Source organism: Solea solea, chromosome 8 (assembly GCF_958295425.1).
Source record: "Solea solea chromosome 8, fSolSol10.1, whole genome shotgun sequence".
Classification (NCBI taxonomy): Eukaryota; Metazoa; Chordata; class Actinopteri; order Pleuronectiformes; family Soleidae; genus Solea; species Solea solea.
Genome location: NC_081141.1, coordinates 18,858,036 through 18,873,272, shown reverse-complemented (window position 1 = coordinate 18,873,272; position 15,237 = coordinate 18,858,036). Strand labels below are relative to the sequence as shown.

At 41.4% G+C, this 15,237-nt stretch overlaps 1 protein-coding gene across 3 annotated transcripts in view; it reads right to left on the bottom strand.

Moving 5' to 3' along the window:
- Nucleotides 1-15,237, bottom strand: part of unc5ca (unc-5 netrin receptor Ca) — a 206,857-nt gene that overhangs the window by 97,704 nt on the left and 93,916 nt on the right. For all 3 annotated transcript variants that reach the window (XM_058637038.1, XM_058637037.1, XM_058637039.1), the window contains one exon: nucleotides 11,225-11,461. In XM_058637038.1, the coding sequence (XP_058493021.1) occupies nucleotides 11,225-11,461 (237 nt within the window). The remainder of the gene's footprint in view (nucleotides 1-11,224; nucleotides 11,462-15,237) is intronic.

The following is a 15,237-nucleotide window of genomic DNA, read 5'->3' as shown; positions in this document are numbered from 1 at the left end:
CGTAGTAGAGAGCAACATGACAAAGGCACTGAAAGCAGAAAAGAGTAAGAGGTGGAAGGGCAATAAAATGTGAAACGGAAAGGGAAAAGAAAAGGCAATAAAATATATTTTAAGTAAAAGTGGAACTGGGACTAGATGGGAAGAAAAACATCTTGAAGTTTATTTCAGCTTCAGCAGCAAAACTGAGAGCCAAGAAACATTCTCTATGGAACTCCACAAATCTGACATGGGCCTATTACATAAGAGGACTCAGTAAATTGTTGACACTAAAAAAAACTATAAGGCCACTTATAGTTATGAAGCCAGCATAAGGCAAAGGGGACAGAACGGAGGGGAAAAGGTGAAATCCAGTGAGAAGGACTGTGTCGGACTTCAGGCTCTTAAAAGCTGGCAAAATAACAAAACAGAGATCCACAAGGGCAAAGAGTAAGAAAGGCAACACATGCGTTCATAGAAACTAGCCAGGAGAGGAGGAGACATGGCTTCTGAGTTAGAGAAAAGTAAAGGTTGGTAAGAAGAGACGAGAAGAGAGAAAAAAAACCAAAAGAAATACAAAAAAACATGGCAATTCAAATAGCCTGGAGGGCAAACTGAAAAGTAAGGCAAAAAAAGTTAGAAAGAAGCTTGTGGAAGGCATTTAGTTGGCACAACAAGTGGTAACAAGACAGAGGGGAGAAACCTTATAAGGGCAAAGCACAAATGCTGTTCAAAAGCAACTGTGAGCATCGCTGCTTAAGCAAACTAGCAATAAACGGGAATTTGATACCTTTGTGACTAAAATTAAATAGCAAGGCAAACAGCGAGGAAGGCAGAAGCTCAGAAAATGGCAACGAAAGAGGCAATTATATAACCAGAGAAGAGGCAACTAGTTAGCAGACAGTTGCAACGAGCAAAGACAGTGAAAGAAAGAAAGAAAGAAAGAAAGAAAGAAAGAAAGAAAGAAGAAATATTTATATATATATATATATATATATATATATATATATATATATATATATATATATGTGTATATATATATATATATAGTGGCGAGCAAGCAGATTCATGTACATTAGTTTGTGCATTCACCTGGACTGCCCCATTGCTTAGGGAATAACACTGATGCATATGGGACAGCAGAATCACCTTGGGTATTCTGAATGAAAAAGTGAAATGCATTGCATATGAGGTTGCTTTCTCTGAGCAGGAAGCTACAGGAAGCGCAACCTGGTAAGTTATGCAGGAACTTTGTAGCACGTCTTGGTAAATAGTTCAAGGTTGACACCTCGTCCTTGCAACAAAAACTCAGGTTACTTCATTTTTTTTTTTTTTTCCTTCTTTAGAATTGCCTCTAAAGAAAACATAATTTAAAAGGGCACATCTTCAGGATTAATGTAATAGTTGTTCTTATTATATAAAACAACCCTCAGCCGACCTCTAAAGGCTAAAGCACTTCTTTAGTGATTTGAGTGATTCGCAGTTCAACACCCAGCGTTCCCACAGACGACACATTTGCACAAGTGCGCTTTGCATTATCGGAATTACACGACAGTTTGTGCTATTGGAAAAATAGGTTTCCAACGGTTTCTGAAAGCTGAGACGTTGCACAACAAAGCCTTTGAATGGGGAAAAATGTGTTTATTTAAAACTAAAATTTTATTTTGTACCATTCAAGTTTCAAATTTAACACTACAGTGTTTTTTTTTTTTAAATAACACTTTGTTTTCCTCCATTTTAAATTGTTAGCACACTATTTTAACATGCAGTAAATTGTAAATAACTGCCAAGTTATTCTGGAAAAATGGTTATTACAATGAGGCTTAGGTGTTAGGGGATTCAAAAACAAATAGAAACAAAGGAAGGGCTTGGCTGTTTATGGGAGTTGATTAAAAGAGTGTGAAAGAGTGACAAGGTACGCGTGCAGGTGTGATGCCAGCATCTGCTTGCATGCTGTAAACAGCGCGCCCATCCCCGGCACACACGCTGCTAAAGCAGAATGTTGTGCTGGGATATTAGAAGGAAACAGTGTGAAAGCCAGTGTACTGCACATGTTGTGAAGTTTCACACTGTTCACAGCCGCACTGCAGTGTTGCGATGATGTGTGAATCCTCCCGTGTTCTATTGTTTATCCTTGCTATTTGCACATGAAAAAATAAAAACCCTTGTTCAATTAATAGGGATAAGTCAATTGATGGGCAATGGTTGGCCTATAAACAGGTCAATGAGATTCAATGAGATAAAAAAAATAAAGAGAAAAGAAACCAGTTTAGTTTTAAGTAAATGAAGGCAGTACAGCATTACGCAGTGCCAGAGAAACCTGCAACATCCCCGTACCTGGACCACAGGTGTAGCTACAAGAAAAGCAGGCAGAGGGATGGAACAACACAACAATAATAGGATATATATGGAGTGGAAAACAAAAGGTCACATTGTGTTTCAGACTGAAAACATGCAGCGGCGTGACACTATCTGGGATGGAATGAGGAAACAAATCTAAAGCTCAATGACTTTAAAAGATACATACATACAGTAAATAAATAAACACCTGCAGTTTCATGTGTGCATTAGCTGGGGGAAAAGAGCGCACAAATGTTTTGACACCGCAAACGAGTCACACATTTAGAACTAACCGCACCCTGCATGAAAACAGATTCCCCCCTCTTTCCCCTCAGAACACACGTCAAATAAAAGGGAGAAGATAAAAGACAGATGAAACTAATAAAGTATAGTTTCCATGGCTCGCTAATGCAAAGCTCACATCGCATTTAATGTGGTCGGGCAGAAGGGGCCTGAAACAGCCCCACATCACTTGGTTTCTTATTTTGTTTACATAGAGTGCTCGGAGAATTCACATCATTCTGTTATGGGCAGACAAGCATGGAATTTTCGGTCTCCACAGCTTGACAATGCTTCACTTCAACAAAACCACAACTGTCAGGAGGTGAGAGAAAAGAAGTAGAACAAAAATGGAAGACAAGTACCAAAACAAGTGGATACTGTCACAAATCTCTCTATCAATCACAAAATGGTGCACAGCCCTGCGTTATTTCTTTTTCATTCCTGCAGTGTGACTTCATATAACAAAGGTTCCCTGTCAGCCGGAGTGTAACTGCACTACAGTGTGGTGAATGTGTTTTGCCCGGTCTTGACAAATGTGAAAGCGTGCACAAAAGAATACATCTAGGTTTCAGAGCTCTTTTCATGTCTGTGTTCATAATATTTAAAACTGCCCATTCTGCACACGCCCGCTCATGTTATACCTGATGATGAGGAAGATGAAGCTGTTCTTTACTCATCAACCACCGGGATCGAGACCTGGTCGGAACAAGGGCCTTTCTGCATGGAGTTTGCATGTTCTCCCTGTGTGTGTGTGTGTGTGGGTCCGAAAACATGCAGATTAAGGGATTAGGTAAATTGGACACTCTAAATTGGCCGTGGGTGTGGGAGTGTGAGTTGTTTGTCTCTATGTGGCCCTGTGATGGACTGGCGATCTGTCCAGGGTGTACTCTTATCGCCTATTGCCCTATGTCAGCTGAGATTGGTACAGCACCCCATGCGACCCTCATGTGGAGGATAAAGCGGTAGAAAATGGAAGGATGGATGGTTCAAATGTGTTTAATAGATCTATATTCTGGCAGCTATCACTGATTTAGAGTTTTTGATCGCTCTCTAAGAGTCGGACAGTACAAGAAGGAGGACGAAACAGTTTTTTTCTTTTTCTTGCTGGCCACGCAATGGTGTTCCAGCAATCAGTGAACAATGTTGGAGTAAGTCACTCACTCGGTCACTTAAGAAGTCTTTCATTCACAGAGATTTATGTTGCCCTCCCTTTGAGGTCCAACCAGAAAGCTAGAGGGAATTTACATTCAGACGAAAGCCAATGAGTCAGGGGCAGACATGAAAACAGAGACAGGGGATGTTGAAGCTAAATGGTTTGGAAAAACGCGAGAGATAAGGGAGCAGGGATAAAAGCACTCTTTGTGGTGTTTAAATGTGATCAGTGACAGGTCAAACAGACAGGCCTTTTGGGAAAAGGAAGAGAGGATGCAGAAAAAGTCAACACCGGCTATTATTATTTCATCACTGCCACAGAGGGAAAGAGTTGGACAAATGACACATGAGGTCACTATAAATACAACCAGGGGATGGAAGCAATAACATAAACACCCACTGTGAAGTTTTATACGTATAGATTCGCCAGGTGCCGCTACTTCATGTCTCCTCGTGGCAGCACTACTCAAATAAAGGAGGGAAACTTGCGTGGAAGTTACCTGGCCAAAGAAGAGGGAGTTTACAGCGAGATAACGGTGGAGAAAGCTACCTTAAGAGATGCCCAATCCCTGTTCAATACATAGACTTTGTGCACTTTGTTCTCTATGTTGTGGATACATAGAGAAATCCTGCACTTTTTGACATTTGGTTTTCTGACATTTTTATTGTCTTGCAATCTATCGATTATCACAGAATCGTTGTATCATGATATTATTGGCATCGTGGACCATATCGCGAGGTACCCTGCGATTCCCACCCCTAATATATCATATGCATTTGATTGTTCATTTGCATCCGAACTGCATTCTACATGCTTGTGTCTACAGCCACAGACAGGGCCATGCTAAAGCATCATTTCATTAACACCAGCCAGCCACAATAATATACAAGGGTATAGCTTTTCACCACTGTCCACAAAAAATGTTTTGTAATTTCTTTGTAAATGGTGTACTTTGAAAATCCGTAGGTGACAGGGAAACCAAAAAAGGCAAAATCGGCAGTGCTGTCGCTAAACACACCTCGCTACATACAGACATTTCCTTGCAAAATGTTGGAAATGAACTCCTGTTTCTGGATCTTTAAGTCTTTTTAATCAAGTTACAGTACGGCATTGTTCGGTTTGATTCTTGCGTCAGACGTCGTACTCACGACTCTTCCAGTGACGACAATCTCTGAGCTCAGCTCGCTTGGAACCTTGCCAGAGCAGGTACTAAATAAGTACCTGATACCAGGTGCTAACCCTAATGGAAAAAGCAAAAAAAGTCGAGTCGAGCTGAGTAGTGCTAGCACTGTATAATGGATAAACGCCATTATATATTGGATCTACTTTCAATAAATCTCCGTTGTATAAAAGAGAAACGCAGAAAGCATAAGAAATGGGTCCTGGGAGGAGCACTACAATGATGAGAGAGCTAAAGCAAAGGAGGTAGATGATAATGGGAGTGAAGCCAGAAAAAGGAAGAAGAGGAGAGAGGAGTAACATTAGGAGGGAGAGATGTAGGACAAGATGAGGAGAAATCAATACGAGAGAGATGGCAGCAAAGGAGGGAAAGAGGTCACAAATCACCCAAGCCAATATGTTATGTGCCAACAGTGTACAGTGTGTGTGTGTGTGTGTGTGTGTGTAGCTGTGGAGTCACAGGTCAGTGCTAGCAGACTAATAACCATTCACACTTTGGCTAATGGAGACAAAGTAAGTAAACCGAGTGCACGATATGTTGTTAGCACATTTCAAGGAGGATGGAGATATACTGAGGTCATAAGCATGTTGCTTAAGCCAAACCCTAGGAATGCCCTTCACCGTACAGTGTGGAATCTAGATAATGATGCTGGTTAAGTCACATTATCTCAGCGATATTATAATTCACATGTTTTCAAACCGTTTTTTTATGTTGATGTTGCTGTAATTAGGGGAAAATCTAGTGGAGACTACCAGCAGCAATTAATATAAATTCACCGATTAGCACTTAGCTTTGTATTACTAGAATAGAAATAGTAGTAGTATTTTTGAAAAATTGTGCTTCCCAACCTCAATATCTTCATTTTTTTTTGTTACATGGCCACCAGTGACATTTGGTCATTTGGTCCGAGGCTTGAAACTACAACGCTAATTCCGCACTTTTTAGACCCACTTTTTAGACCTCATTCCCAGAATGTAAACAGTGTCCGCCATCTTTGCTAACAGTTAAGCTAACAGGACCAAGTATCACTGGTGGGCACGTAACAAAGAAAAGAATGAAGATATTTCTCAACTCAGTGGAAACTGAGGTTGGGAAGCACAATTTTTCAAAAATACTACTACTAATTCTACTACTAGTATTCCTTTAAGGAAACTTTAAAATGTAGTGGAGCTACTAAGGGAATCCTGCCTCTTCCTCCCATCAGGAATCTGACCTCAGTGACCCCTAGAGGTCATCCCACTGCCCCCACCCCAAATGTGAACTCCTGCTCCTTGCCCGTGACCTTCACCAGCTCGCCCAATCTCCACATGACGCTCCATGAGAGTGAGTAGACAATGCAAGCCCTTTCTCACTGACGCAGTTCCAGCACGTTTCTGATTCTCCAACCAAATGTTGAACTTCGCAAACTGAAAAGGTCCCAGCTGGGAAACAAAGAAACATTTGTTTTTTTTCCTTCCACACCATTTCATCATTAGTGGGCATGTCAATGTGAGCGGTGGACGAGAGGAAGAGGGAAGGACAACATGCGAGATAAAATGGCAAAGGAAATGAAGAACACGATCTGCCATGTTGCCGGTGTCGTTTTTTTCTTTCTTTTCTACTTCTGCCCACGTTGTACATTGAACAATGCCAGCAGTTGTTGATGAGGATGTAGGGTGGTGTGAACGTGGGCCCCAAGGTTCTGAATGGAAATAGATTCTAATGATTCAGTTACACTGAAAACAACTGCTTTGCAAGTCACTCGTCAGTGTGTGTTGTGTGCAGTGATGACTCTACCCACGTTGAGTAGGAACTACTGTATTTTGTAGTGGAAAACCGACCTAAACCGTGCCGTGCCGAGGCAAGCTGGGACCACAGGTGGAAAATGGTAAATGGTTTGAATTTATATAGCACTTTTCTAGTCTTGATGACCACTTAAAGCTGCTTTACTCTGTTTTGCCATTCACCCATTCACTCACACTTTCATATAGTGCATCTATGTGCAGTGCATTTCTGATCACTGATCTTTCATACCCATTCACACGCTGCCGGCACAGCCGTCAGAAGCAACGTGGGGTTACGTGTCTTGCCCAAGGACACATTGGCATGTAGACTAGCGGAGACGGGAATCGAACCTTTAACGATTCCCTGTCTCCCGACAGTGGAAAGACAACTCGCCCTACCACTGAACTACCGCTGCCCCTAAAAAAATCATCTTTTAATTCATTCTTTCATTATATGGTTTTCCCTCCCTCAATCCATTTAACAAAAGCAATGTAGAAATAGATTTTTTTGTGCAAGATATCACACAAAAAAGCAGTCTGACACAAACTTTCAAGCTTGTTTCACTGATGTTCTAACTTTACTTTGTACATTTTAACTTTTGTTTTCCTTTATCTTGATCCCCGGGATCAAAGGAACACTGTTTCAGCACTCAAGCGAACTTCTTTTTTCCCTGCAGAAAATGTTGAGAGACACAAAGGAAGAGAGAGTCGGCGCGAGCAAGACAGTGGAAGACAACGGCACAGCGGGATTCATATCATCTTTCTCCTCACTGTGACCCCCCCCCAATATCCGTTGACTTATCCCGTCCTCTTCAAGGTAACCTCCATCGTCATCCCTCCATCGTTTTCCGCCTCCCTCTCCTGCTTTCTCAAGCTCGGGTTTTATCTGCCTCTGTTTTCTCCGATTTCAGTCAGTGGAAATTATAGTAAAGCGCAAAACAGCACGGAGGAAAGAGAGAGAGAGAGAGAGAGAGGAAGGGAAAAGAAAGCAGGAAAAGGAGAGGGGAGGGGGAGAAAGGATTGGACACAGAGTGAGAGAGTGAGTGAGAAGACAGAGATAATAAAAGCAGCATGGGGCCATAGCTTCTAGCTGTTTCTGTGAAACAGCAGGAAAGAAAGAGGAGAAAACAGCTCAGAGAGCTTAGTACACTGATAAACAGACACGAGCACACACACACATACACACACTTTCGCAGCGTTCTCTTTCATTCACTCAAAATATGTTGCCCAATACATCTTGTATTCATTTTTATGATCCCGATGCCTTTGTCCGAAACTGACCTTGAAAATATGGTGGAAGTAGCATATCATTGACACACGATTTGCACAGAATTATAACCGCCCCATGAAACTACAATATCATTTTCATGACTGCATAATGTAAGGGTCAGTTGTAATGACCATTAAGGAAATGAAAACAAGACACTGTTTAGTGGCACATGTTTGCAGGTAAGCCACAGTGGTGGAGAAAGTACTAATAATGTCCCCAAAGCATTACTGAAGTACATTTATATTTATTATTCCCCCATTTTGTTCTTTTAAGCTACTTAGCATCGACTTAGCACACAACCAATTTCATTAGTACATTTTTGTCAATTAAGGTCTCTCCTCTATCTGCTGTTTTCCAAAGTGATGAATATGAACATCATCAGAATATACTCAGTGATGAATATACTTTATCAGAATATAAACAGAGGATTTTTTTTACTAGTACACGGTGTGATCAATTTCCATTGTGCATCCATTGTGAAACCAGGACACGTCTCCAGGTATTAGTTTGAGTAGTTTGTTCATTGTTAGTTTTTTATGAATGAAATCAGTCTTCAGTTGCGTTAACCCTCAGAACACAGAGCATTTTGGCTGCTGTTTTCCATCACTATGTTAAAACGTACAGTATATACAGAGGCTATAAAAATGTGCAATATAGAGTGTCTTATATCTTTTCTTTTTTCCAGACGAACATTAACAGTTTTTGATGTAAATGCACCCGCTTTATTGATTTATGGGCTGTATATTTTATGCATGTAACTGCATGGATTAAAGATCAAGTTTCATGCCAATGCTTTTTTTTCATTAAAGTGACATTATGGTGTTTTTTTGCTATAGATAAATTAAGCATAAGTTGAAGCCTATCGTGAACATTTCCAAAACCAAAAACCTACGTTTTGGTTATTTCAACAAGCGGGCACACTCAAACAGATAACTCTAAAATCTAGTAAAAGAACATTTTAAATTGCTTCATAAGTTATTAAAGCCTGATGTTCAAAATGTGCAGATTTCTATGAAGCTGTCTGCGTGTTTGTGATCCTTGAAAAAACCTCATGATGTCCATCACAGACAGTGTAACAGCCTAAATCCATGTATCATTATTGAACAGATTTTCCTCTCAGCAACACACCGTCTGGTATCCAGCAGTTTGCAAATGAACGGCTGATGGGAGGATAATAAATGACTCGCAGCTGCACATTACGTCAGTAATGAACCGAGAGGTAAGAGGAAATATGAGCGGAAAAAAGGGGGAAGAAGTAAAAAAGACACACAAGGAAGACGATAGATCATTATTGTAAATAGATCCGTCAGCACGGCACAGGAAATATTAAATAAAGGCAAGATAAAGTGTCTGGGTCAGACTCACATAAAACAAGATACTGTGTCATATGAATAACTGCTGGAAAACCCCAAAAACCAACAACAGTGATTACACGACTATGAGAAAAACCAGATGCTATCGATAAGTGACACAGAATAAACTTTGTTTGTTGGTTTATATTGCGTCTGTGTGTCTGTCTGTGCAAACCCTGCTGCAGTATAAACAAAGCAAAGCCTCGTCAAAGAACCAAAAGAGCGTTTGAGAGACAAGGGACTGCAGTGACAGGAGAGAAAAGAGAAGAAAGAGACTCGGATGAAGATACATGAAGAGTGGGAACACCGTAGGAGAAAAGCTACATTGGTGGAGAAGAAAGACGAGAGCGAACGCTGATAAAATATTCGGAATGATGGGAGAAACCAGGGAGAGATGAGAAAAGGACACAAAAGTGTTTAAAGAAAACTTTGAAGAAAGAGAATCCATACATGGTTCAAGACAATGAACTGAGGCTTTAAGTGAAATATATTGTAGTCTGATATGAAACCCACTCTTGCACAATATTAGAACATCTTCTCTTTTATCACATTCTCTTTGCTGCTGCCGCCGCCTGTATCTCTGGGTGTGTGCCTGTGTTTGTACTTATATATATATATATATATATATATATACATACACGGTTGGCTTCCTCACGATTAAAAAAAAAAAAGTCAAGCTTTTAAGGGTGAGCAGATTAAATATGCATGATGCGTTTTGGTATTTTGGTTCACCTGCTTCAATTGAAAAATCAACAGGGTGATTTGTGGTACCCAAGCCAACTGTGTATCCTATCCAGCAGGTACCATATATCAGCAGTTTGCAAACCGCTTTCAGTCGGCCTCTAATCGCTCGCTTTGGGGACCCAGGCTCATTAGCGAGCAGGTGGAAACTCGCGAGCCGACGTCAAACTTAACTCCAAGAAACGGCGTTGTGTACATCTTTGTCTCCCTGCCAAAGCAACAGCACGATTCATCATTACCTAGCCAGCAGGAAAAAAAAATAAAAAATACCATGTGCTGTCAAGTGACAAGTGTGTAGCTTTGGCCACAGTCCAGTACATCACTGTGGATGTACTGGATAGGAAGTGCCCTGTAAAAAAACTGCAGTACAGGCAGTGGGGGACAGCTGTGTACACACACGTCGGACATGTGACCCAGCTTCCCGCACAGTGCTTACAGTAGAGTAAATATGTATATTTTAAACATAGAACATCTCGTTAGATGTGTTAAAATCTGTTTTTTTTTGCCAAATGAAAGCAAAACTAAATCAATAATAATACAGTTTGAATTAAATGCCCGTGCCATATAATGTCTATATTTGGTATATGGTTTGTATATTGCTTTTAAAGGTGGCTGCTTTACAGTGTTGAAGCCAATTATGTTTACTTTCATGTGATAAATAATAATAAAGAGTCATGCAAGTGTATTTAACACACTTTTAAACATTCTCTGTGGTCTGTACACCTGTTTTTTTGAAAATGTCTCACAGAGTGGGAAAATCTCCAAACGCTGGCCTCGCTTTTCCGCCTGGACGACGAATACGCTACTTTAGGAAAATGACGTCACATTCCACAGCTCTCTCTCTCTCGCGCGCTGTCATTCATTGTCTTGTGTTTGGAGATTGTTTGACAGTGTTAGCAACGACTGTCAATGAAAAGCAACTAAAGTCAGTGTGAAAAGACACCAGATATCGCTGGAACACGTCCCGTCTTTAGTGATTTCACACATGCGGGGGTGAAAAAAGTGTTGAGTGGAGAAAACCTATTTTTACTTGAATAAACAAACCAGATCAGTGATTGCTCCACACTCAGTCTGCTGCACCGCACATCCACAGCTCGTTCTTGTCTGTGACTCGGTTTATGTGCGCTGTGTGTGTGTGTGTGTGTGTGTGTGTGTGTGTGCGCTCACCCGAGTTTTCATCCACCCTCTCCTCCACAGTGTGGTCCTTCTGATGGACCCACTCGCTGTTGCACTTGAAGTAGATCTGTGTGGCGGGCGTTGCTTTGCAGTAGAGATTGACGGGCTTATTCTTGACGATGTAGCCTTCCTCGGGTTCAAACAGGAAGTGAGGCAAGGGCTCTGGAGGGTCGGAGGGGAAGGTCTCCGGGAGCTCGCTCAGACTCAAGAAGTCATCGTCGTCTCTCGCTGTGGGAGGAGGAAGAGAAAGATGTTGAAAAAAAAAAAGAATCCCACAGTTCCCAGCTCAGTCAATCTATGTTTTATCGACTCACTCTGAGAACTAACACGGTACAAAGTGAGCTCAGGGAGCATATGCAGCATTATTTCAATCACTTATTCTTGTTCTGTGATTCGCTCCGGCGGGCAGCGGTGTCTAACGCTTTCCCCTGAACGGAGCGTGGTCCTCGTCTGATCACTAATACTTGCTATGTCACAAACCAGTGACCTGCGCAGAGAACAATTTTCTGCCACTGAGCCATAAAATGCACCTTTAATCAGCGACTGATTGTGGTGTCCATTTGTGGACAAAGACAAATTGATAGAGAGGGAGAGGGAGCAGAAGAGAAGGGGGGAAATTTGAGGCGGGTCACAATGCCCGGACACCTCGCGATCGATGATCTAAACATTGGATGAAATGCGTGTTTGCCGTCTCACAGATTGAGCAGTTCCGTCCTCTAATCTGCGACAAATCTGCTGTCTGTTAGAAAGTGTTGTGAGCTTATTTCTCTATGATTGAGGAAAACTGTAGACAATTGTGACAGAAAACTATACATTTATTTTTGGCACAACAACACTTGCCATATTGCCTGCATCATCTTTTTTTTCCTCTCTGTGTTTCTATTCACAGTACAATTTTGCACAATCTGTCTTTCTTTTTTTATGAACATTTAGGCTGCCTTTCAGGAATAAACTCTGTTGAAATGTTAATGTTATCCATTAACATTTCAACAAAGAGATTCTGCAGAGAGAGTCCAGGTTTACTTTTAGTTGTGTTCGGGAAATGATCTTTACGTTGTGATCGGAAGCGTTGCAGGTTCACACGAAATGACTTGCAGATCATGTAGACAATGCTGGCTGAATGAATTTATGTTCATTTCAAAATTACTGAATGCATTTTCTCTGCCTTATTCTCTCTAAAAAAAAAAAATGCTTTTGGGGCAGGACAATTTTAATTATTGCTTTGGCTCCACATAACAGCATTTCAATAATGTCAGTCAACAAACGGGAAGCCTAATTCAGTCGATTAAAACGAAACACAATCCCAACAAACAACGTGACTTTCATTTGACACTTATCTCTGTTATTTTTAGGCTCTCTGAGTATAAAGTGCAGGTGCTTTCCTCTGTCTACCCTAATCAAGTGTGTATTTGGAACTTATTATGCAACTTTGTGTGCCAATCCCTGAGTGGAGGGACAGCCGTGACGCAATAGATAGGGCGCACAGACCCACTGGAGGAAGTAAGTGAACAGACAGCGCAGACAACCCTGAGGGCAGCGGCAACTTCATCATCCACCATCCAGCCCTTTCTCCTCCATTGTCTTTTCCGTCTGCACGCCCACACATGGCCTTAATCAAAAGGGACACGGCGAGTGTTTTGTCACCAGGTTACCAAGGTCACCGATACGTGGAGGATTACAAGAGCAGGTGGGAAGGAGAGGAAGAGGCCTTTCTACCCTCTCCCATGGACACACACAAACACACACACACACACACATGCTTTTATCTAACTTGTAATTTCCTTCCACTCCATCATCATTCCGTTTCATTAAAACTCTCCATGCCTCTGTGCTGCTGAACTGGAGATTCGTGAGTCATGAGAACTTTTTTAATTATTTATTTTGGTTCAACTCTAATATACTAAGGTTATATAGAGGTTATAATAAAGGATGTGGCACAATGTAAAGGAATAGATGTTGCATAGCTGCATCAAAGCTGACATAGTTCTTCATTCCTCCTGCCTAGAACCGTGAGTAGTTGATGCTGTGGGGCAGGAGCTGAAAGCCGCTTCGATATAACAACCAGACACAAACAGGGGGGGGGGGGGAATGAGTAGGCATCGCGGCCCCCTTTGATGTCACAACGCTGACATTTTCTCTTATAGTTCTGTAATTAGTTCTCTGTGAGTGTGGAAATTGGCGGACATTTCCACTGCATAATTTCATTATCGCCGGGAGATTTTCTCCCACTCTGGGTTATTTATCACGCGTCATGTTTCCCCCCCCCCCGTTTCTCCGTCAGTCTCATTTCTCACTTGCTGCTCCACTTTATGGTTCTCACAACAACACTCCTGCCTTAAAACCCTACCCCACTGCTGCATTCACATCGCCCCAAACATCCATTCTCACCCTCATCTGTCATTCAGTGGTGGGGGGTTCGCTGCACCGAAGCGACAGCTATAAATTATTGATCGGCACAAGAAACATGATAGCCAGTGGATGGAGTGGAGTAAAAGGGAGAAACGGAGAGACATTTCCCCAAGAATAAAAGCTTTGTCTGAAAAGTGGCACCACCACTGCTTTCCTGAGGTCCTCCCCTAACTCTTGCCACTTCACACTTCTCTGCTTCCCATTGGTTTTTCCTTTCTTCCTCCTAAACCTCTTTTCTTCTTGTTTCTGATCCTCCCCCCCCCCTCCTGATCTCCTGACAGAGTGAATTACTGGTCCTAACAGCCCAGCTCATAACTGTCTTGCCTGAATGCTGTCATCAATAATGGATGGCTGTAGCAGAACAATGTCCGTGTTCGATTTACGGCGTGTAGTAAATATGTACCAGGGGCAAAAGCCACATTTATTCCCATCTGTTCTGCCTTTAGACCTGCCCAATTCGCAAAACCCACAAACCCGAGCGATAAATATCTTCAAATGTGTGGAAAAAAGATGTCATCTGAAGTGACCAATCATATCCGAGTGTCAGTGACGATGTGAGCTAATCCATCATATGAATTGGCAGATTGATGGATTAACGGCAGTGGGGGAAAAAATAAGGTAAGGTAAATGGAGTGAGGAAAAGCTAATGCATGGAATCCAATAAATAACATGAGAAGACATGGTACGAAGCAGTACCTATACTTCATACATATTTCATAACCTCTACTATAAAAATAATAGGGCCACTTAAAAATATGGATATGGTTTTAGGTTATTGGTCCACTTCCCTCCCCGATGTCAGGAAATCTACTGAAACCTTACGAATATTTATCTGTGTGATACTGTGTTGCCATTGCAGCCACACCAAGGTACAACTAAGAGATAATACTATAACTTACAACTACTTAACCACAGGGATGTATAATGTACTAGAGACCAAGACTTGAGTAAAAGTACAAGTACTCTATTAAAAAGTGTTCTTTAAGCACCACACTTAAGTGGAAGTACTTAAGTATTCAACATTTTTTGTACTTAAGTATTGCAAGTAGTTTATTTTAAAATTTACTGCTTAAGTACTGAAAGTAAATGTAGAAGTATTGTGTTGTGTATAAAACACTACATTATTATAAATTCAGGCATGTGATTAGGCAGCACAAAATATGATTTATATTTAGCAACAGTAAGCTATATATGTCATAAAATAAAAGATAGTTGACATTAGTGATGGGTCAAAAACACCATCCAGCGTGACATAGGCTTTATGATAGCCAGCTAGTTAACGTTAGCTTCGCTGCTAAGTGAGCACCGCAGCAAGTCAGGGACCGCGGGTCGCTAGCTACTAAAATACTCCAGTAAAGTACAAATACAGCATTTTAGAAATGAAGTATTTCTACATCGTTTTTATACATCTATGCTTTACCAGTATTTCCTTTAAGGATCTGAGGCTCTGGAATTCAGAGGTTTACTCGCTAAAAGCGAGGCCCACTGAGCTACATTATGCCATATACGGTCAAAATGTCTCACGTGTAGGAGTGAGCGCTTTCAAACGGCCGTGCGCGAGTGTGTCCGTGATGCGTATCGGCGCAGTAGCTGTG